Here is a 24410-nt window from a genome sequence, read left to right on the forward strand (position 1 = left end):
AGTTATTGTACATCCCTAGTCATAACTGCTGTGTTGCTCAATGTCAATGACCTTCGCCACCAAAATCAGCAACTTCTTCATCCTTGAGTCCTTGTCAAGGTTTTACTGAGATCTTGTGTCCATATGAATTGGTCTGTGTGCACTGCAGTCAATAAAAAACAAACAAACGTGATGATATGCTGGTGGTGTATTTTCTGCTAACTTGTGTCTGTCTCCTTCCAGCATCAACCAGACTGATCAGATGTTGGTGCACCTCCAGGCCTTTAATTCAATTCCTGAGAACTACATGATCCCCGAGAGCACCAAAAATGGAGTTCCTCTGTTCTACATCCCTCCCGGATCATCGACGCCGGTACCGTGACAACTTTAACTGATCCTACACTCACAAAGCCTAAGGCTTTTTTGGTACTGTCATTAGGAGGTACCAGAGTGTGGGATACTGTACATAATGGCTTTAAGCTCTATGTCTAACTGAAGAGATTTCAGCAACAGGGTGTCAAACTTTCCAACTCAGAAAGTTACTACAAAAAGACAATTATATTGAAGTCATAGATTTGAAGGACTGTTGTCTCATTTTCTCTAAATATCACGTACTTGGAACCACCAGTGAGTACTGATTGAAATCTTTATTTCGAACATGTGTAAACAGTGCACAGTGAAATCAAAACAAAACCAAACAAACTAAATAACCATAATCAGAGAGAGAAAAAAAAGAATATTATATATTTTTTAAAAACTACAAATTTTACTACTAATTAACTAATTATAATAAATAAAATAAACTTAAAGGGATAGTTCACCCAAAATTCAAATTTCACTCATTATCTACTCACCCTCATGTCAACTAAGAGCTGTGAGAATTTTCAGAGTCCTCCGTTCCTTCTCTGAGTTACGGGGGGGTCTGCGCAGCAGTATTTGTCCATATAATGGTTGTGAATGGACACCAGAGCTCTTCGTCCAAAAAGACACACCAAAAAACATCCAAATACCTCCATACTGCTCGTCTGTAATGTCCCTCTTGTATTGAAGCCCCGACATGAGAAATTGTTCCGAAAAAAATTAAATAAGTCTATATTTTAAGCTTGTTTGTAGCGGAAGCTCCCAGTGTCTCAGTTCACTGCTCTGCCTGTGTAAGTGCAAATCTCACGTGATTTGCACTGACCGGCGGAACAATTTCTCATGTCGGGGCTTCAATACAAGAGGGACATTACAGACGAGCAGTATGGAGGTATTTGGATGTTTTTTGGTGTGTCTTTTTGGACGAAGAGCTCTGGTGTCCATTCACAACCATTATATGGACAAATACTGCTGCGCAGACCCCCCCGTAACTCAGAGAAGGAACGGAGGACTCTGAAAATTCTCACAGCTCTTAGTTGACATGAGGGTGAGTAGATAATGAGTGAAATTTGAATTTTGGGTGAACTATCCCTTTAAACATATTTGAAAAGGAGTAGGAAGAAGTAAAAACTCCTACCCTCACTCTCTATTTCCCTATGATCATGTATGATACCCATTATTTCATGTGAATATCCGTATAATACTAATAATAGTTAAGTAAAGTCATAATAATAGTAAAGTATCACCTCTTACTGTGTGTGTATCACAGCCTGATCGATCGGACTCCTTAGAATCACAAACTGTTTTCAAAAACTACGATAACATCATTGTTACACATGTTCTTTGATCAGCAAGCACACACAGAGTGATGTTTACATTGACTTAACACACACAACATCCCCTGGCCTATGTGTGTGTGTATTGATGTTCATTATAACCCTAAACAGCTGTAATGACACTTATCTGCCTTTTTTCAGTTAAAGGTGATGAAGTTGCACCAAAGAATCTTCTCTGCTTTTATTCTAACAAACCTCCCTCAACTGAACGTTGTGCTCTGTTTCCAGGTCCTGTCCCTGCAGCACAGCGGCTCCAAAGACTCCCCTCAGTCTCAGTTTGCTTCCTACTGGAAGCCCATCCTCTCCATGGATGCCAACTTCTGGCAGAGATGGCTGCACATGCATCGCATCACCATCATCCTGGAACATGACATGTGAGCATTGAAAACTGAAAGAGATGAAGGATGTGGATCTATACAGGTGTATCTGTTCTGCAGAGTTCAAGTGTTTATTTCATGCTCATTGTTATTTTTAGTCTGTCAGGCCTCCATCACATTAATACCTTTGCCCCCCCCCCACCAGGCCTGTCCCCAAACACCTGCACACAGCTGGAAACAACGGACGCTACAGCACCATCCAGTGTCGTATCTCCCACACCGCCCTCACGTCTCTGCTGAGGGACTGGAGCAGCTTCGTGCTGGTGGAGGGCTACTCATATGTGAAACTCATATACAGGTCAGACAACAGAAACAGCAACATCTTTTTCTTTTTATCCATTTGTATTGACTTTCAGCATCAATCACATTTCCATGCAATTTGTTTTAAAAATTTTATTGAATGTGTATTACATATTTGTGATACACTGATGATACCTATACACATAGCCTATAGCAGCCACTCTCAAACACCCACTTGGTGGTCTGCTGGTTGATTTGTTGAAATGTATCAAATTTAAAACATTATACTTTTACAAACTTAAAGTTTAATTTCTTTAACTGTCTGTGAATCTCCACAAAGCCAAATAGTGAGAAATATTTATGTGTTGTTCTCAATATTAAATCAATATTACGGTCTCATTAATCAATGTCCAGTTTATTTATTTTCTTCTTTTTGTGAAATAATAACTAATGTCAGTGAAAGGAAGTTTCTATTATCCACTTGGGCTCTCCTCAGGTATTTCAAATTATTAAAATCCCAAAATCCATGAAAGAAAAATGACTCTTGTTGAAGTACTCTCAACTGGTGTCCCCAGTCAGGCTGAGGCTAGGATGTTGATGACTTGGTTTAGAGTGATCACAGGTAGAGATAACAGGTACAGAGCTTCTGTTTAAATGGATATTTTGGCTAATTCGCCCATTGCCATAATCCCTATAGTTTTAGGAGTAGGTTCATTACCTTTAATTGTCGGTGCAAGCTGTTTTTAGATCGGCGGGGCAGAGTGTTTTCATATTTCTCTCATCAAACTCATCAAATACACAATCCAACAACTCCAAAACGTTCTGGTGGGAAAGTTGTGACCTGCACATTCACCATTGTGTATTTAGTTTGATGAGGGAAACGTAGAAATACCGTGGGCCTCCGTTGCGTTAGCTGAGCAGCTTGCGTCTCTGCCCCACCGATCTAAAAACAGCTTGCACCAACAATTAAAGGTAATGAACGTACTGCTAAAACTATAGGGATTATGGCAATAGGCAAATTTGCCATAATGTTGAACTATCCCTTTAAGGTCACACCCTGACAGGAACCCTTGTTCACATGTGCTAAATCACACGTGGCTCACTTGTGATCTATGACATATGGAATTTAACATGTGAAAAAATGTTAAAATCACATGTGAATGTATGCATCACACGCTGACACATGGGAAACATGGCCTTACAACATTTTTATTGTGTAATATGAAGGCCACACATGTCCCCATGGGATGTAGGAGGAGCCATGTACATAATTTGTTGTTTGTTTGTTTGTCAGTACTCACATTGCCACACTTGAAAATGTAAAAAAAAAAAGTAATGATGAAACTGTCTTTCAAATGGGAAATACTGTATATGAGATGCACCCGATTGTGTCTCCACAGTTCATCTGACCAGCCGCCCACATCCTTCTACCTGGTGCGCCTCATCTCCAAGACGCCCTGCATGGTGCTGCGTCTGGGCTTCCCCATTGGTACTCCAGCCCACGTCAGGAACAAGGTACCGAGAGTGGAGTATCATTATGATCAGGAGCCCATGCACTAACAGCTGTGTGTGCAGCAGATCTTGCCTTTGTGAAAATAGTGCTGTGTCAAATAGTTGTCGCTGCCACCCGACAAAGGCCTCTCTCACGTCACGTGAGCTGCATGTGCAAGAAGGAATGGACAGAGAGGAGACCTGTTGATGTCACTGATCTCTTACAGACTGACATTTTCTGTCAAAAACAAACAAAAGATTAGTTTATGATGCAAAGAAATCCAACATTTCTGATCTGAAAACCCCATATGGAGACAGAGCTGCAGCAGAGAGGCAGCCGGTGTGGACACGCACAAGTGATCCTCCACAGCAGCTCTGTGGCATCAGATCAGCCACCACGCTCATGCAGTGGAAGCAGTGTGTTCACAATGTAAATGCACATGGTGGATTCATCTGCCAGTAAAGAGCATGGGAGGAGAACAGCTCTGGGAAGTGCATGTTGAGTTAAGATTCTTTTGTCACACTTAAAGGTCCAGTGTGTAAAATGCGTTCAGATTCTAGATTTCAGCGCTCACTTACTCGCACTCACCCCTCCTTCAGCAAGTGACGGTGGCCTCTGAGGACAAAAAACAGGACAGAAACTTGCTCTCTGACTGGCTGGATTTTCTGTTCGGGCTGCCGTACAAACATGGCGGCGCAAGATGGCGACACTCTCTAAAGCAACACCCTTGCTATATGTTTATATATAAAAGAAGAATTATAAGGCTATGAAAACCAAATGAAATTTATTTTATAGCGATTATAAATTAATACAAATATATTCATGGGTAGTATATTCAGATTTTGCCAATAAACCTTGACAAATATTTCACACTGGACCTTTAACATCAGGTGTCTATAACTGTGTGTATTTTTCAATCACTGACATGATTTTGTCTCATCACGACGTTGGTTTCTGTCATCAGATTGTGGACGAGCTGCGAGAGCAGATCCTCAAACTCCGCTTCCCCCACCGTGTTCAGAACAAAGAGGCCACCCCCAAGACCAAGAGGAAGGTGGTCGGCCATCCGTCTCCATCCAAATCCCCCTCTATCCCCACCCCCAAACTGGCGCTGTCAGACCGTCCCTGTGTGGTGGTCCTCAATAAGCCCCTGGAGAAGCTGCTCATAAGGTCAGTTCATCGGGACATTAATGCTCTGCCGTTTCTCTCCCTCTCTCTCTTTTGCTTGTCTGCCTTGTTAGAGGTAGAGTTGGAGATCCTATTCTGGAGCAGTTTTTACAAAATTGTTTGAAATCCTCCTCACACTCCGATTGCAACCTATTAATTAAATGCCTTTTATGGCGGCACGGTGGCACAGTGGTTAGCACTGTTGCCTCACAGCAAGAAGGTCCTGGGTTCGAATCCCCGGCCGCCCAGGTCCTTTCTGTGTGGAGTTTGCATGTTCTCCCCGTGTCTGCGTGGGTTTCCTCCGGGTGCTCCGGTTTCCCCCACCACTAAAAACATGTCAGCTAGGTTAATCCTCCAGTCAGCGCCCCTGACCAAAGGCACTGGCTCATAATCTGGAGTTGGTCCCCGGTCGCCGCACCGTGGCTGCCCACTGCTCCTCAGGGATGGGTTAAATGCAGAGAAATAATTTCACTGTACTAGCTGTATATGTGACCAATAAAGTACCTTTACCTTTATTTATTTAGAGGACAGTGCACATTAACCTACAGTTGGTAAGTTGACGAAAGTGAACGTAAACTCTGCGACTTGGTCGGAAATTTCAAGACAATACACCGTCAGGTCCCTTTATCAACCTCTGCCTAGACCCTCCCGCCCACACACACACACACACACACACACACGTGCAGGCACACACACACAAAGTGGGGAGGGAGGGGGGTTGACAGAGGTGCAAATAGGGAGCTGATGGTGTATCGTCTTGAAATTTCTGACCAAGTCGCGGACTTGGACTACTTTTCTAGAATTTTCGGTTGCGGTGGATTTTGGCAAATACGATTACAGGCCGTAGGTGGAGCCAGAGGAGTTGGACTTTGTCCTAAATTACCCATTTAACATCCGACTATCAGAATATAGTGACAGTTCCAGCAAATATGACTGAATAATTGTTACCAACTGAAGCTTTAATGGACATTTATGTAAATGTGCCAGTGTTAGTTAGTTTGTGATGTTAAATAGACATCAGGCCATTAAAATACACAAAGACGAGAACACAAAAGTCATAATACATAAAATAACAAATAACAGCAAGTGGACAGGAATACACAGCGAAAACCAATGGGTACAATGCAAGTTAGTTAATCGAGAAGCTATGGATAGTAAGTCCGTGATCATTGGCATAATGTATAATATGATGTATGAAGTTATAAATTGCTGCAGTGATATTAACAGTTGTCACAGTAAAAGTCAAAGTTTTAATTAAATTAGAATAAGTTAAATTGGGAGGGATGAAACTGCCAGAGGTGGATAAATGGGATGGAGGTGCAGCAATACAAAGACCAGAACAAGATTTCTTGTTGGAGTTTATTTACAATTACATTATTACATAATGCAGCGTTATTACATAATGCGGTGCTACAGGGTGACCCCCTTTTTTTTTTACACACTCAGCTACTGTAGTAATGTGATATGTTTGTAAGATTTCCCATGATGATGTGTGCGTGTGTGAAATATATAAGATAAATCAATTAAAACAACAACTGTGGATGCTCTGCAGGTATGAGAAGCTGCCCCTGGACTTCAGGACTCCCTTTATCTTAAACATGGAGAACTTCCTGCAGCCCTCCAACAGCTCCGTGCCCCTCAGCATGGCAGCCAACAGGACGGCCTCCTCCACCCTGGCCTCTCTGTCCCGCTACTTCCTGCACCAGCGCTGGGTGTGGGCCGTGCAGAGCAGCCAAGGTCCCACTGTGCCCATGCAGGCCGTCGCTCACATCCTGTCCATGCTCACCGAGTGAGTTGACACACGTTACACGCTCTCTCACGACGTGTTCAGATCGTGCATTTGCTTTTGTTTCATGAAGATGAACCCTTCCTCATGATGGTTCCATCTATCCATCTACAGTGTCATGCAAATGTTTGGGCCCCCCGGTCAAAATTTCTGTTGATGTGAATGATCTCCAATAGATGACACATTCCCTTTTTTTATTTTTTTTCATAATTTGTTTATTTATTTTCCATTTTAATGAACATACATTCATAAACAATAATACTCAAAAACAGAAACAGAAACCCTTCCAACCCCCCTCCTCTCACCCTCGATGAGATGTATGGTAAATAAAATATTGATAATAATATCAGTATGTGCATTACATACCTTCTTCAGGACACAGTGGAGAGAGAACTTGGAACGATAAAAAGATGGTTTGACATTAATAAACTCTCACTTAACTTAAATAAAACTAAATATATTATATTTGGATACTGCAAAAATTTTGATCAAACATAAATTATTATAAATAATATTAGAAAGAGTTAATATAAAAAAATGTTTAGGAGTTATTGCAGATGACAAACTAAGCTGGAAACCACATATAAATCATATAAAGAACAAAATATCAAAATCTATTGCAATATTAAAGCAGAAGTGAGTGATCCGGTCGTTTTCGCTAATGCTGCGTTCCAGGCAGGCTTTTGAAATCATAAATTACAGCTTCAAGTCACAACTTACGACTTTGTAGCGTTCCAGGCAACCCACTCGTGTTTTTCCGACCTGTTTTACCGGTGAAAGTCACTATAACGGCCACTCGTAACTTCCGACCCGTGAAATCGTACCAGTACGTCTTTTTGTACAGTCTATGTACCAGATCGAACTGGTACGACTTCACAGGTCGGAAAAAAACGAGTTTCCTTGAACGCACCATAACAGTCCTCGTCGCTACGTCGCCACATTCACGGCGTTCTTTGGCTGCACACACAGCCCTGCATGCCGTTCTCTCTCCTCATTGGATAAAAACTGTAGGATACGATAAATGTTTTCTCCTCGGCTCAGAGCAGAGCAGAGTGACTGACAGACCCGTGTTTCGGTCCAAACACTCTATGTAAGTGATTGCTGACAGAAGATATAACTATTTAAGACTTATATTAACACAAATATATCACTCACTTCTGCTTTAAATCAAGATCTAATTTCCATCTGCAGTCCCAAAATGCATTGCGGCAGACATATGAACAGATAAAAACACTGATAGTTGTCTGGCACAGGGACCCTGAAGACGAGCAGGGTCATCATGTTTTGGTTCATGATGGTGAATGTGTCACTGTCCTCATGTCTGTGCAGCATCAGGATCTCTGAAGGCTTTCACTTTGCCGCCAGCGGAGAGGGCATCGTGAACATGGTGATGGAGCTGCCTATGAAGGTAGGAATTGCTATTGTCTTTTAACCTATCTTTTCTCCCTCACAGCCCCCCCCCATCAAGAAGCTTATGCCTCTTGTCAGGCCATCATTGTAAATAAGAACATGTTCTTAATTGATTTCGCCTGGTTAAATAAAGGTTAAAAAAAAAAAAAAAATAGGTATTCAACCACAACACATTGAGCTTTTCACCTCAGTTCTGTCACATTTGTACATCCGATCACTACCGGCTGAAATATATATTTTGATCCTCAGGGGACGTCAGGAGAGACGGACAGAGAGAGTCACTCCTGCATCGTTCAGTACATCTTGTTTCCTCCTCACTCCACCTCAACGAAGGACAGGTGAGACCGCCAGTCTTCACCTGTTCACCTGAAAGGCTGCTCACACTGACATTGTGTTTCCTGGTTTTCATTTCATCAAGATGTTTTTAATGAACCAAACAAGCCATTTTCAGACCAGAAGGTACAAAACATTCCCTGCAGGTTCTGTAAATGTGTGTGTTGTCCTGCTTCACGCTCCAGCTTCTCCACTGACGACGACAACGACACAGAGGTGGAGGCCGTGGACATGGACACGGAGCTGAACCTGGTGACGGAGTGCTGGGTGGAGCCTCAGAGCGGCACAGTGATGAACTGCATGGACCAGTATCGTCACTTCCAGGGCCTCAGATACCAGGAGGTTCCTCAGGCGGTGTGTATGACTACTTCCTAAAGTCCTTCAGCCTGAGGGCCACAGAGTTTACTGCTGTCTGCTTAATGTCTGTAAGCAGTGTTGGGAAGATTACTTTGGAAATGTAGTTGGTTACAATTACAAGTTACCCTGTTGAAAATGTAATAGTAGTGTAATTATTTCAATTATTTTCTCAAAGTAATTGCATTTGATTACATTTTGATTACTTGTCTTAGTTTTGAATGAATGCTCTCAACTATGAACCATTTTCACATTTTAAGACCTGATAGTGTTAAAGGGATAGTTCAACATTTTGGCAAATTGGCCCCTTGCCATAATCCCTATAGTTTTAGGAGTAGGTTCGTTACCTTTAATTGTCGGTGCAAGCTATTTTTAGAACGGCCTCTAAAACAACTCTGTCTCGTAACGTTCCGTTGTTATCTCATAGCGTGGTGAATGTGCAGGTCACAACTTGTCCACCAGAGCGTTTTGGAGTTGTTGGATTGTGTATTTGATGGGTTTGTTGAGGGAAACCAAGAAATCCCATTACCCTCTGTAGCGTAGCTCTGAGGATCTCGCGGCTCTGCTCCGCCGTTCTTTAAATAGCTTGCACCGACAATTAAAGGTAACGAACCTACTGCTATGACTATAGGGATTATGGCAATGGGCCAATTTGCCAAAATGTTGAACTATCCCTTTAACCTTTCCGCAGTATAGACAACATAAAGACAATATAATAAAAGACTCCACAAGATCATCATCATCTTCTTAACATATCTGCAGTCAATGTAATTGAGGCAAATGCAGTCAGTGTTAAAGTGTTAAAAAAACACCTTAGCTTGCTACTCCCCAACACTGTCTGTATGTAAGGTAACAGTGACCCACTGGGTTGTTGTAGATCTTCCCCAGGGACCTGACCTGCATGTCCACCATGATGACCTTTGAGTATCTGAGCCAGCTGTGTCAGAACAAGGACCAGGTGTGCTCACTTCCTGCTGGGTTCAAGGGTGTGAGAGGTAACACAAACGCACACGCACACAAAAAAAAAACATACAAATGACACCATAATTCATCCATCCTTACAATTCACAACATATAATAGTAATAATGATGATAAACTTTATTTGTATAGCACTAAATATAAATAATGTTACAACGTGCTTCACAACAATTTGCGAGACAACAAGATAAAATTGATCAGGAAAATCAGTGTCTTCCTCTGTTTGAAGTCTTTGTCTTTCTGTCCCCTGTGTGTGTGCAGCTGAAGCTCTGTCCTCTGACGACAGCATCCACATCATCCCCTTCCAGTTTGACCTCATCCAGCTGCTCCCCAAGTGTCAGCAGGTTGAACTCTTCTTCCTCACCTTCAGCACAGGTACAGTTCTCATACCGTTCATCTGTCATGTTGTTGTCAGAGTGTTTGGAGCATGAGAACCACCGTTTGAGGGAAAACAGCTAATTTAAAATGTGCCAGCAGCACAGTAGACATTCTGTCCTAGTGTTAATCTCTATTACTCAAGATCAGATCAAGATCAACTTTATTGTCCCAGACAGGAGGGTTGTCTTGGTAACATAGCTGCAGACATACAGTACACAATACAAAAGACAAATGTAATGTATGTTAAAGACAAGGACATGGTCATCACACAATCAGTGCAACTAGTTGAGTCATAAATAAACAGTGATGGGAATAAAAATTTAAAATTTAAAAATAAAGGGCGTTACTAACAGCGCTACTTTTTTCAGTAACGAGTAATCAAAAAAGTTACTGTTTCCTTGTTACAACGCCGTAATGACAATAAAATATGTTACGCCATTACTTGACTCAAGAAGTCCCATCATAAAATAATAAATCGTTTAAGTGTAGGACGTTGTATGCACATCTTTTTCTGTTCATCAACTGGCTGGAAAGAGCCGTTTATCTAGAACTACTGTAACCAACTCACTCAGTATTCCTCCACACAGGCAGGCTACGCGACGCGCTGTATCACTCCGCCTATCAGCTTAGATCAGCGGCGTGTGGAAGAGGCGGAGTGATACAGCGCATCGCGTAGCCTGCCTGTGTGGAGGAATACTGAGTGCGTTGGTTAGTGCAGTAGTACAGTAGATAAACAGGGGTTAGAGAGGGAAGTCCAAGTCATTTGACATATTTTAGCATTTTATAAAAAAGTAACACAATAGTTACTTTCATTGTTATTAATTACTTTTATCATTCAACTTAGTTACTTTTTGAGGAAAGTAACTAGTAACTATAACTAATTACTTTTTCAAAGTAACGTGCCCAACAGTGTAAATAAATAAGCTAAAAAATATAATAAGTGCTACATACATTTGCACTAGGCCGGGAGGTAGGAGAGGAAGGATAGTGATATACACCCATCATTTAATAAATACTAATAATGATGCAGAAGTACAGTGCTTGAAACGAGTTGTCTTTGTGTCCCTGTGTCTCCACCTGGTTGTCCTCAGTGGTGGAGAGCGAGGAGCCGGTCCACAGCTCGTCCTGTCTGCCCAACGAGCTGCTGCTCGGCCTCTTCCACAGCAGCCTGGAGCACGAGCTGAGCGACAGAGAGATCCTATTGGCCGACAGCGACCACGTGGCCTTCATGCACCACATCTTGGAGCGAGAGCGAGACGGCCACGTGGCTCCTTTCTCCTTACCCGTTATTAAAGGTCAGTGTCTCATCCAGCATCAGTTGTGTCAACACACCTCCCAGGAGTTTAGGTGTTGACAGAGGTGTTGATAGAGTTAGAGGTCCCATAAGTCTCTCTGTCTTTGTTGTGTGTGTTGTCAGAAGAGTATGTGAAGCCTGCAGACAGACAGGACACAATGACTTCATTCCACACCACCGGCAGCAGCAAGGAGGTGACAGGGTCTACCAGCACCTTACAGGTAATCCTAACACTTGACCACGGTGTCCTCACACACTCCTCTACACCGGTCGGGTTTTTTTTTTTTTCTTTTTGGTTCGTCTTCATTAAAGTAAATGAAGATCTGAAAAAACAGCGTAGGACAACATTTCTCTCCCCGCTCTCACTCACACACACACCATAATCAACATTATCTTTAACTTTGTGTGGGAAAAAAAATTAATAGGAACATTAGGTAGTAAAAAAGGTGTTTCCTCTCTGTCTGTTGCAGAGCTTCAGTAATGCAGACCTGGTGGATGAAGAGCCGCTGCTGGTGGAGAGCAGCTGCTCTGTTCCACAGTGGAGGTGCTACACCAAGTACATCAGCCCCCAGCAGATCTTCCTCACCTTCCTCCCCGCTACCTTCACAGGTACACCTCATGTCCCAGTGTGTTTGTTCCGCCAGAGTGTTTTGGAATTGTTGGATTGTGTATTTGATGAGTTTGATGAGGGAAAGGCGAGCTCACGTCTCTGCCCCGCTGATCTAAAAACAGCTTGCACCGGCAATTAAAGGTATCAAACCTACTCCTAAGACTATAGGGATTATGGCCATATTTATATATATATATATAGGCCAATTTGCCAAAATGTTGAACTATCCCTTAAAAATACATCTCAACTTACATTTTGACGGACCACTGGTGATCAGATAGCACATCCCTGTTGTCTACACCAGTAGACAGGTACAGCTTTTCAATGAAATAAAGTTTTATCCATCTGAAAGAAATATTTACAGTTCATAACGAAACCATCTTGTTACTAATTAGACCAGTTGGTTGCAGTTAGAGCTGTCTACTTGTGATTGGATCACGTGAGATAAATAAATACCTGACCTGTCTGAGCAGAAGGCCACATTCGCATAATGTGAAGATGCTCAACTTGGATAATATATAAAGTCCATATGTTTTGCAGATGTTCTGATGCTGATGGCGGCAGGGCTGGAGACAGAACCTCACAGCAACGTCGGCATGCAGGAGGACGACACTCTGACCCCCAGCGTCAAGTCTCAGACCGACACCCTGTCCGGCTCCACCAGTGGGCTGGAGAGGTCCGAGTCGGGCCACAGCTTGGCCAGTAAACTGCCAAGGAGCTCCAGCAGCGGACATTTTAGCAGCAGGTCTCCCGTGCTCTCACCTCAGTCTGAGTGCCGGACGTTGCCTAATGATTCACTGGTCCTGGATCAGGACAGCTGGGACAGCAGGATGTCAGAAACAGAGACTGGAACCCCGGGCTCAGGTCAGTCTAATGCAGGGGTTCCCAAACTGTTCAGCCCCCCCAGAATAACAGTGCCATAGACTGGCGACCCCCACTATTCCCTGGAAGTGACGTATGCACAGAGCACACGCCCTAACAACTAACAGATCTGAACACAGGCATAACGACTACACAAAAGAACAGAACAGGCTTACAACAAGGATATGATTTTACATTTACTTTAGAAGAAGAATATCTCAGTCAAAGTAATATCCATAAACCGTAGTACTGAGTAAACGTGAACATTGTTGCTGTGCAAATTTACATTTTTGGAATTACTATGTTTCAGCATTAATCTCTCCTATATGGAGATCATCTTCCATGTTTAGACTCATCTTAAGATGAGGAAGAAAATTGAATTGCATGCTTTTATTTTAAATTCTTACTACTTTTTTCTTTCTTTTTTTTTTACAATTACAGCTAAAATATGGTATTTCTAAGAATTTTCAAATGTTATTTGACTTCTGGAAATCGTCTTGTGACCCCACTCTCGGTGCCTCGTGACCCCCCGGGGGTCCCGACCCCCACTTTGGGAACCCCTGGTTTAATGCTCTCATCCAGGGCTCTAGTCAAAACCACCTTGATGTGTTACAGTCCAAAATGGTTTCAGTGTCTAAACTGAGATCCAGGAGAAAGACTGTATTAAAATACTGTGGCCCATACACCGCGGAACCGGGGGGGCCAGGGGGGCCATGGCCCGGGTAACTTTTGTGCTCTGATTATTTTATGAATAGCCTAAAAGCTGTAGTAAATAGTTGTATCTGTGTTTTTAAGAGCCAAGTCACCACCACCACCACACACCTTCACTGCTGCCGATAAAAAAAACTGTCACAGAGTGCTGCATTTTGATTTGAATTCGTGAGTCTATCACTTGCATTGTTTATCAATACGTCATGCGTGAGTGTTCTCGGTGCTTTCTTTTTTGTCTAGGCGCTCAGAGCGCTCAGAGTTTAAATAGCCTATGTGCAACTTTTGGAACAGCGCCGCACTCGGACGTGAGGCGGCTCGTTTCGGCAGAGTTCAGAGAGAGAGAGAGAGAGAGAGAGAGACCGCTCCGTGGACACGGCCGTTGGTCACGGGCGCTCAGAGCAGTAGGGACGTTTGATGTATAACAACACACTGCAGTGACACGGTGGAAACTCTCTGATTGTTCGTAACGGAGTCAGAACGGAGCGGAGACCGCCGTGGATATTAATTTGAGCGTGTGCTGCACACTGCGAGCATGTAGACCTTTCTCTCTTCCTCTCACATTGCGGATTATTATGTGCGTGTGTGTGTGCATATGTAGGCTACAGAGGCACCTGTGCATAAATACTGTAATACTGTCCCGTCTAAATAAACAGGACATTTACATTTAGGCTATGCAGTGTCATTTTGAATTATATTTTACACAGGGGTGCCTTGAGATTTTATGCACTTTTGAAAGGTGCCCTGACTGAAAAAAGTTTGAGAAATGCTGTATTAGACTATATATTTTCCATCTTTGCTGAGCATAAAGTTTGTTCTAAATTAAATAAAACGCTGTCCCATATAGACGCGTGTCTCTCTAGACGGGTCCGCTCGGCACACGCACACACACACCTTCCAAAAAAAAGAAAAGAACTATTGGCAGAAGTCCGGGCCATGAGAACCGTCATTTTACCTCTCGTATGGATAATCAGCGTGATGATCCAACGGATTTGATCTGTCCCGGAAAAATCCGTTGTTGTGATAGACCCATGTTTTCATAATGTATCATAAACTGGATACAATCACCGCAACTCTGTCCGGAGCTTCGCTACTTTTATTTCCGTATCCTTGGTAACAATAAATAAGGGCACACTGACCACTGACCCCCCCCCCCCCGCTTGACTTGAAATTATGGCCCCCCCTCGTCCAGATGCGTTCCGCGGTCCATGCTGTGGCCTATATATGAGCACACAGAGGAGGAGAGATGAAGAATGTATTTATACTTATTTATCAGATGAGATTTATGAAAACAAAATCCACTTTTGTAACTTTTCTAGACATGGGAGACAAAGAGAGAGTCCAGTTCTCTGAACCACAGAAGACGGATTTCCACATCAGCTTCAGCAGGCAGGTTTCCCAGCACAGCACCGGTGACAGCACCCAGTTGAAGTGTCCCGTCTACGTCTACAACTGCTCTCTGGAGCAGCTGAAGGAGCAGCTGGTCCACCCCAACTCCAGCCGCCAGCCCAGGGACATCTTCAGGTACTGAGACACAGGCAGGGTCCATGTGGTCCATCCCTCTCTCACTGATCCATGACACACATTTAAACCAACAACATAATTTGGCTTCAGCTTCTCCACCGCAGTTTCTGTATTGTTTCATACAGTTATATGTTGTTGTTGCTATGTTCAGGCTGTAGATGCCTTATATATACCTTTGTGGGTTTATGGCTGGTTTGTATAAGAACTGTGCACTGAAGTTCATTTACTCTGTTCTGTGTATCACACCACAGTCAGTGGAGCTGTGGTTATGAGTCTTTGTTGCAGCACTGTCACTTTTCTCCTTTTGAAAGATGAGTGAAACATGGATTTTCTTAAAGAGATAGTTCAACATTTTGGCAAATTGGCCCATTGCCATAATCCCTATAGTCATAGCAGTAGGTTCATTACCTTTATTTGTCGGTGCAAACTATTTTTAGAACGGCGGAGCTGCTCAGAGCTACGCTACGACGGCTAATGGGATTTCTTGGTTTCCCTCATCAAACTCATCAAATACACAATCCAACAACTCAAACGCTCTGGTGGACAAGTTGTGATCTGCACATTCACCACGCTATGAGATAATAACGGACCGTTATGAGACAGAGTTGTTTTAGAGGCAAATGCAGAGACTGCTTACCGAAAACTGCCCCCGACGGGAACGCGCATCAGTATTTTTTCATGAATTTACCTCGAAAACAACTCGTAACGTTCCAAGAGATCCCATGAGCCTCCATAGTGTAGCTCTGAGCAGCTCACGGCTCTGCTCCGCCATTCTAAGAACAGCTTGCACCAACAATTAAAGGTAACAAACCTACTGCTAAGACTATAGGGATTATGGCAATGGGCCAATTTGCCAAAATTCCCTTTACTGTGGATAAATGTTACAGGCATGGAGTGACCTTTGTAAGTGTGGATGTTTAATCCCTGCCTGTGTCTCTAAAAGGTCACTGTCTCAGGACCGCAACAATCCGTCGCCATGGACCGACATCCTGGCTCAGCCTCACAAACACAAGGAGCTGGCCAACTACTGCAGCCTGCTGCAGGAGCATTACCACCAGAGCTTTGTCAGAGGTGACCCACCAATATTATATATATATATATATTATATATATACATATACACTACACCCAAATATTTAAAGTCCTTTACCGTCTCACAAAAGAACCAGTTATTAAAAATGATTCTGTTTATTTATCAGTGTATTTCTCTGCTGGTGCTGTGTTCAGTGCAGTAATTACATAATGACAGTTTTATCGAGTAAAGGAAGAGGTAAATGTACAAACATTTTTAAAAAGCTGTGCATCAAGTGAGTTCTTTCGAAACACAGATGAGGATCAGTGTCTGTGTGGATCACAGCATCAGTCACTGATTGGCTCCCTGTTTGCCACCAGGTGTGTACCGCAGCCTGCAGCAGTCCTACAGCATCAGCTCCCCGGACGTCCTGATGGCCATGGACTACTGCGAAGAGTCGCTGCAGGAGATCGACGTCACCTCCTTCCTGCAGACGCTGTGCGGACACATCAGGGTCTTCAGGGAGCACGGAGACGCTCCAGGGTTAGAGAGGAAGCCGAAACCCTCCAGGAGTCCTGCCACCTTCATCATCGGGGAGGGAGAGGAGGAGCGACCGGAGGGCAGAGCTGCAGTCGTGTCCGTGTCCAGGTGAGACCGAATCAACATGAGTGATGCGATGAGGATTACACATTGTGATGAACTGATTCTGAAGGTCTCTATAGCAACACAGGAATCACTGTACTGCACAGGTCTGATTTCCCGATTCGATTTGATTACGATTATTGAGGTCTCAATTCGATTACCAACCTATAGTATTTTCGATAATTAACGTTTATCGATTCAATTTTCGATAATTGCTGATTATTGTTTTTCCATTTGACAGTAAACCAAAATACACCACAAACTTATTGCACCAAGATAGTCCGCTGCTGCAAAACTTAACTTCTCTTTCATTATGTTAGACCTCACTGCAACTTTATTTTGTGCAGTTTGTGCAATTTTTAAAAATGTTTTTCATTCTTTTTCTTTTTTTTGTTTTAGATATAGTCTTCACAGTCAAAAACAAAAACGAATGTCTACACTTGCAAATTAAAGTTCAGTTTGAGTTTTTTCCAACAGATCAAAGATGCAGCTTTAGAACTTTGAAAAATGTAACACAATAAAATCATCAGTTGTCAACACTAGTCACACATTAATCGGTCCTAAAGCTAAAACTTGCAGGACGTTATGGATGAAGAAAAAATCCGATGTGTAGTTAGTCAACTCTACAGTCTGATAAGATCAATTTTGTGTGTACAACATGGCATTTTTCCACACGACTAACACATTTACTGAACTCATTTTCCCTCCCAGAGAGCTAACAGAGTTCTTAATGTTGTGATGTTTGTGGTAACAGTATTGACATGGAGGAGCCCAGTGAGAGTGAGTCCAGAGGGAAGTCCTCTGATGAATCCACCACGGCCAAAGCTCCACAGTTCCCACTGACTCTGCTTCAGAATCACCCCAAGTGTGAGGTGTACCCAGACCTGCACAGGATCATACAGGTACTGTGTGCACTTCTTCACCTTTCTACTATAACATGTGCTATTAAATGATAGATATCAACCAGGAGAGACTGACATTTGAAATGGGATTATATTCAACAGGATAAATTCATGGAGATCCTGTCTCAGTATTTCAAGCCTGTGCCCTCCAACCCACACTACTTCTTCTACTGCCCCCCGACATCCAAGAGAGAGGTGAGATGATGTTCAGTCTGTTTCATTCAGAATGACTCAGTGTCATTGCTTTTTCTCGTGTTAAAGTTGAGATGAAGGTCATATTCAAGAGAAAATGATTCCTGGTCAACCTTGGCTGGGTGCTTTCTCACATCTGAAAGATGGATGGATGAAACCTGAGGGTAGAGACGTCAGAATTGTATGTGTCAGCTGTGGGATGGAGGGAGAAGCCACCCTCACCACATAAACAAGCGCCGGTGTTGATTGGCCTGAATTAACCTTCAACCTCTGGCTGGTCTTAGGAGGACTCGGAGGATGATGAGATGGAGAGGAGACCCAGTGAGGAGCTGGTGTCAGAAGCTGAGCCGGCAACAGAGGACGGTGAGTCTCATTCAGTTCTGTGGAGCTTTTCATCTTAGATGCTGTAAATCCTCAAATACAAGCCTGGGGTTTTATTTGCTTCAACTGCCCAACTGAAGCTGCTTATATTTGAGTTCACGTCGCACAAATCTTTTGCTCAGCGAAGATGGGAAAATGCTATCAAATCAGTTGTTTAAAAGAGTAAGAATAGAAGGAAAGAGGAGCACACATTTATTTAAATGAAGGTGTGCTCTGGCTCTGGCTCATGAATTGGAGTTCTCAACGGGCTGGGCCGGCCTGACCAACCGGACCCGATACTCTGGTTCAGGACCGGTCGGGCCAAGAATTAATACTAGTCAGTCAGGCTACATCGGGTCCAGGCCGGATTTGGTTTTAATTTTCAGGCCCAATGAGAACCCTAGAAACTCCATACACATTCACAAGAACTTGCACAGAAAATAAACCCAGCTTCTAACCTTTCACCAGACCCGGTGTACGGCAGACCAGCGTGTATTTGAGACTCAGCTTTTATTTGAGAATTTACGGTATTTTTATTTTCACTGTGACCTACAGGAGCAGCATGGGATAGATTAACATAACATTTATCACTTATGTTAGGTTATCAAGTGAAGTCAGGTTAAGATTAATATAGGTTAAAGCCAGGGTTTGATTATGCCTGGTTCATTTGAGCCACAGAAAGTTAGTTTATGTTAGATTAAAGTTTGTTGAAGTTAGGTTTAATCAGATAAACAGAGTAAAACATGTAACATCTGTTGAAGGGATAGTTCAACATTTTGACAAATTCACCTATTGCCATAATCCCTATAGTCACAGCAGTAGGTTCATTACCTTTAATTATCGGTGCATGTTGTTTTGAGATCTGCGGGGCAGAGTCGTGAGCTGCTCAGTGAACACAATGGAGGTGAATGGTACTGGTCCCCTGTCCCTCATCAAACTCATCAAATACACAATCCAACAACTCCACAATGCTCTGGTGGACAAGTTGTGACCTGCACATTCACCACGCTATGAAATAACCATTTATCATTATGCAACATCATGACACACGAAGCAAATACTCGTGTGTCATAAATAAACTTGTCCACCAGAGTGTTTAAAATGAAAATGAAACATAAAGTCAAGGAGGTGTGTTGTCCTGCAGAGGGCAGCAGAGAGCTGTCAGTATTGACAGAATAGCTGTAGTTTACATGAGGCCGGGGGAGGGGGGTTCATTTTGACATCAGACAGTCCATCGCCTCCTACCTCCAAATCACCTGTGCTCTGTTTCACTTTCTGTTTGTGGTTCATTTGTATTCTTTTAGAACTTCAATTCAGACTATTCTTCTAGTGATGGGATGCTGAGCAGGTTATGTGTGTGTGTGTGCGTGTGTGCGTGTGTGTGTGCGCGCGCGTGTAGAGAACATGTCAGGCTGCTGTGTCATGACAGAGAGTGACACAGACCTGGTGGTGGAGTATGAGGATCACACAGGCCCCAGCCTCCACGGAGAGGCTGAAGACCAGTCCCTGTCCGACTCCAACACCGTCAACCAGGACCAGGACTCCTTCAGCATCCTGGAGGGGGACTCCCTGCTGGACCCCGAGGGGCCGCAGCTGGACATGCCCCCGCTGTTTGTTCACGTCACATGTTCGGTCAATATGAAAAGCTGCCACGGCTCCATGCCCATCCAGACTCTGCCTACATGCCTCGGTGAGTACAGGCCTGCTTTTTGATTATGGGCCAATGTCATATTTGCATTTACAGCAGTTTTTTCTCACTTGCCAAGGTTCAATCTTTTTATTCTTGGAATTAAGGATGTCACGATTATGGATTTTCTTGGTACAATGATTGACAGAGAAATAATCACGGCTTTACAATTATCATGATTATTATCCATTAATTAATTTCACCAAACTATGAATGCGTAAAAATCTAATTACTTATTATATACACAAAATATCTGAAGTATCTATTAATATAGGACCAATTATCAATCCCCCAGTGGAAATGTTTGAAATATTAAAGTCATTAATTGTCATCTATACGAAATTTTAAAGATTATTTTAATCATTTTTTTTAAACTATTATTACAAATGACAGAATAATATTTAAATTCCTACCAGTTCAATGTTACTTTAGGTAAATTGACTCATTTAACCCAGTTACTGTGCATTTACCTTCACTTTGGCTGCTGCTTTTTTGCGGCATGTTTTACAAGCTGGCGAGCCGTTGTCGACTTAATGCGTTTGGAATAAAAGTCTTCCTATGCCAAACTTTACCACTCGGGCACGTCTCTGTTCTGCAACTCATGTGGTTGTTGTGTGAAAGAAAAATACCGCGGTTAATTGTGAAAACAAGTAATCGCGACCTCCCTACTTGGAATAAATTGTTTCATTGAGTGTCACCATCAGCTGTTGCGCTGCTCAGTCCAGGTGTGTGATTGCAGGTGAGATCATCTCCTGCCTGGAGAACGCCGAGGCCCTGCAGGCTGTGGATCTGAACGAGCTCTCAGTCACTTTAGATATATTTGTCCTGACGCTACCTCTGGAGATCGAAGTCATGGCCGATTTCCATCACAACAGGTGAGTCACAGCACAAGAGGAGAGGATTATGGGTATGAACACTCTTTGGCACATCATGTGAAGGTGCACAGGTCTCCTATTGCAATGGTTCTCAATGTGGGGTCCGGGGACTTGAGAGGGTTTAAGGGGGTCCCCAACTTTTTCTTGAAATTTTACCACCAAATTCTTTTTTTTTTTTGAGAAATTTGACCAGTTTTTTCTAGAATTCCAGAAATTTATTTCCAAAAACTCACGCCATTGGCCCTAATTTGAACATATATTGACTAAAAAAAGTAACGTTCTTCAGTCTCAGAACAAATATTTGTGTTTGAGAACCACTGTTCTATAGGACTTTGGCCCATCCTGTGATGGGGCATGAGTCTCCCATTGGATATGGATGTTTGAGGCAGGACTACTCTTCTTCTGGGTGAGCTAGGCTGAAGTGTCCCGCGTCCCTATCATTCGGCATTCTGAGATAGACGCAAAAGAGTAAAACAATTCCCACCGACCTCAGAGGGTTAAAAAAAAACAATGAGCACAGACTGACTGAGTGAGAGAAAAAATCTTGGCATTGATTTAAAGTCATATCACCTAGCTTCAACACTGTTATGTAAGTTCCAGCGTGTCCAGTGTGTCACCTCAGAGCTGGTGTGTGTCTGCAGGTATACCTCAGAGAGCAGCGTGTCCCTGAACCGCTCACCGGGACAGCCGTCGTCCTACCGCTCTGACGAGGAGCTCATGGCTGTGCTGGACAGTCTGAGGGGAGCTGGTGTTGATGGGTGAGTCGGCTCCACAGGACGGCTCCCAGCTCTGCTTTCTCTCATACACTCTTGATTCTGTCAACAACAAAGATTGTTTTTCTCCCATCAGGGTCTCTGGTGATCCGTTATCCAAACTCCCAGTCCCTCACAAGTTAGCCATCCTGGCCACGATGGATGAGGTGAGTCTTTGTGTGGGTGTGTGAGCTCCTAAAGCAGCAGCTCATCAGTTTAACACAAACAAATAAGAAATACAACACCGGAGGAGAGTAGTTCAGCACAAACGCACTATGTTCTGAGTCAGGCCGTTTCTACTAATTATTTCCTTTTTTTGTTTTTTCATTTACCCGCGCAAATATTTGATCAGATCTCAATGTGGAGACACATGTCTGTGCCAGGTGTAAAGGCTATCCGATCAAATTGTATCCAGAAACAATCTGGATACGAGACAATGCCAGGTGTGACATGAGTTTCTGGGACCAGATATGAAAGTGGATCTCAGGACAGTTAAGGTCTCCCGCTGACTTTGACTCACTGACGCGTTTTACCTTATTGGTTCTCTAAAGCAACACTGTAGTTTTTTTGTTTTTTTTACCTTAAAATAATGTTTCTTAACCTATTTAAAGGCGTTTACACACTTCATAATGTTTCTCATGAAAGAAGGACAAGCAACTGTAAACTCATTTTTAATAAGTAATCCAGGCAAAATAGCATTTTACAGACTAAAAGTCCTAAGAAATCCTAGTTGGGGAAATATGTTTAATTCTCATCAATCCAAGATGTGTGCCAATAAGGCTGAACAACAATACACCCCAATGGGGGAATTTGTTTCCTTTATTCCTATCACAATGAAACTTCACACAATGAAAGTATACAGTACATGAAAAGTAAAAAAAAATGTATTACAAATTTCTTTGAAATTGAATATGCAAATGAGCTAAACACTAATCAAATATGCACCCGAATAGGCTTTTTTCCCCTTTACTCCCATCACAATGAAACTTTACACAATGAAAGTATACATGAAAGGTAACTTTTTTTGTATTACAAGCTTCTTTAAAAATATATTTTAATATGCCAATATAAACATTTTTTTCAGTCCATCAACTAGTCAGAAAAAAGCCGTTTATCTGGAACTAACCAACTCACTCATGTATACGTCACAGAGCCTGCCTGTGCGGAGGAATACTGAGTGAGTTGGTTAGTTCCAGATAAACAGAGGTTAGGGGGTTAAGGGGGGCGAGTCCAAGTAATTTGACATATTTGAGCCTTTTATAAAAAAGTAACGCAGTAGTTACTTTTTCTAGTTATTAGTTACTTTTATAATGTAGCAATTGTGAGTATTTTTGCTGTTGCTGTAGATACACAACAGCCTTGTGTGTATGTGTGTTGCAGATCCGCTGGCTGCTGGAGGATGAGATCGTGTCCGCTCTGCGTCACTCTCGGGTCATCGGCTTGGCCACGCTGCAGAAAGTAGCAGAGCACGTTTTACACTCCAGTGGTCGACCACACTGTCGCTGTGAAGATGTCCCTCTGCAGTTTGTCTTCGGGCCGGAGCAGTCCCTGGAGAAATTCAAAGAGGCATGGACACACACACACACACACCACATGCACGCAAAAACAAGTTATTATTATTGTTTTAGTTTATTATTTATGTAAAAAATAGAGATCGAGAACAGTTTTTCTTTTTCTTCTGATCCTGCAGGAGTTCCGCAGAGTCTCGTTCTCTGGCTACGTTCTGAACGGACAGCAGGACAGCTTCTATTACATGTCACTGAGTCGACTCCACCCGCAGCGGATCCACGCGGCCAAGAGGCTCTCTGAGAGCACCACAGACCACCCCACACACACCGGCCCCTGCAGCGCCGCAGCGCCGGCTGACGATGTGATGCTGGAGGGTGAAGCAGAGGCTCAGGCAGCAGAGGCAGGCAGCGAGGTGGGACAGGCTTTCACTGTAACCCTGTTTACACCTGGCATTAACATGCATTTTCAGTGATCAGAGTGTTATCAGACAGTGCCTGACCCCATGAAAGTCCAGGTGTAAACGCACCCAACATTGAGGACGGATTGTGATCCGATCAGCCAAACCACCTCCAAAGGTGGTCAGGGACGCACTGTGACCACATTGAACACAAGTGTAAACGGTAACAAATACGCGGGCGGAAATACTTCTACTAATTATTTTCTTTTTTCATTTACCCGCGCAAATATTTGATCAGATCTTAATGTGGAGACACATGTCCGTGCCAGGTGTAAATGCTATCCGATCAAATTGTATCCAGAAACAATCTGGATACAAGACACATGTTGATGCCAGGTGTAAACGGGGTGTATTACAGTTACTATTTAGTTTCAGTGAAGCATCTAGTGATGTAACTGAGACATGAGCGATCGTAGCGATCGTAGCGGAAATAATGAAAGTAATGGCAAACAAACACTGCACATCTCCAATATCAGGCAGATTTCCAGGATGCCAAGTCGCCTACTCATTTTAATGTAACAATTGCCGATGAGAACCGGTGTCAAAAAGGAAAAAAGGAAAAAAAAAACGATCACGGACTTCTTGATTGATTACCATGGCAACGAACGAAGCTTCGAAGCTTTGATTTCTTTTGGGTCAGCCCTAGAGTTTAGAAACATTATTTATCAACAATTTAGTGTTACTTTAAAATGTATGTGGTGCTGGAGCAGGCTAAACCCTGTCTTTGAAACCGTGCTCTTCATTAAAAATGCAGTGAAGAGAACATGTGATTTACTGATAATCAATTAGATTCTGACACAGTGACAGTCTAAATCTTTGGCTTTTTTTATTAGATCA

At 42.9% G+C, this 24410-nt stretch overlaps 1 protein-coding gene across 3 annotated transcripts in view; it reads left to right on the forward strand.

Moving 5' to 3' along the window:
* szt2 (SZT2 subunit of KICSTOR complex) overlaps window positions 1-24410 on the forward strand; it is a 96497-nt gene that overhangs the window by 13384 nt on the left and 58703 nt on the right. For all 3 annotated transcript variants that reach the window (XM_083970689.1, XM_083970690.1, XM_083970691.1), the window contains exons 11-37: window positions 223-352; window positions 1902-2047; window positions 2196-2348; window positions 3691-3805; window positions 4747-4952; window positions 6502-6738; window positions 8065-8143; window positions 8395-8483; window positions 8664-8832; window positions 9710-9827; window positions 10073-10186; window positions 11281-11484; window positions 11607-11704; window positions 11954-12092; window positions 12634-12957; window positions 14982-15186; window positions 16130-16257; window positions 16578-16845; window positions 17594-17741; window positions 17844-17936; window positions 18218-18296; window positions 19693-19983; window positions 20720-20855; window positions 21497-21613; window positions 21705-21774; window positions 22988-23173; window positions 23298-23528. In XM_083970689.1, coding sequence (XP_083826815.1) covers window positions 223-352; window positions 1902-2047; window positions 2196-2348; window positions 3691-3805; window positions 4747-4952; window positions 6502-6738; window positions 8065-8143; window positions 8395-8483; window positions 8664-8832; window positions 9710-9827; window positions 10073-10186; window positions 11281-11484; window positions 11607-11704; window positions 11954-12092; window positions 12634-12957; window positions 14982-15186; window positions 16130-16257; window positions 16578-16845; window positions 17594-17741; window positions 17844-17936; window positions 18218-18296; window positions 19693-19983; window positions 20720-20855; window positions 21497-21613; window positions 21705-21774; window positions 22988-23173; window positions 23298-23528 — 4273 coding nt within the window. The remainder of the gene's footprint in view (window positions 1-222; window positions 353-1901; window positions 2048-2195; window positions 2349-3690; window positions 3806-4746; window positions 4953-6501; window positions 6739-8064; window positions 8144-8394; window positions 8484-8663; window positions 8833-9709; window positions 9828-10072; window positions 10187-11280; window positions 11485-11606; window positions 11705-11953; window positions 12093-12633; window positions 12958-14981; window positions 15187-16129; window positions 16258-16577; window positions 16846-17593; window positions 17742-17843; window positions 17937-18217; window positions 18297-19692; window positions 19984-20719; window positions 20856-21496; window positions 21614-21704; window positions 21775-22987; window positions 23174-23297; window positions 23529-24410) is intronic.

This window comes from Trachurus trachurus (assembly GCF_905171665.1).
Source record: "Trachurus trachurus genome assembly, chromosome: 4".
Lineage (NCBI taxonomy): Eukaryota > Metazoa > Chordata > Actinopteri > Carangiformes > Carangidae > Trachurus > Trachurus trachurus.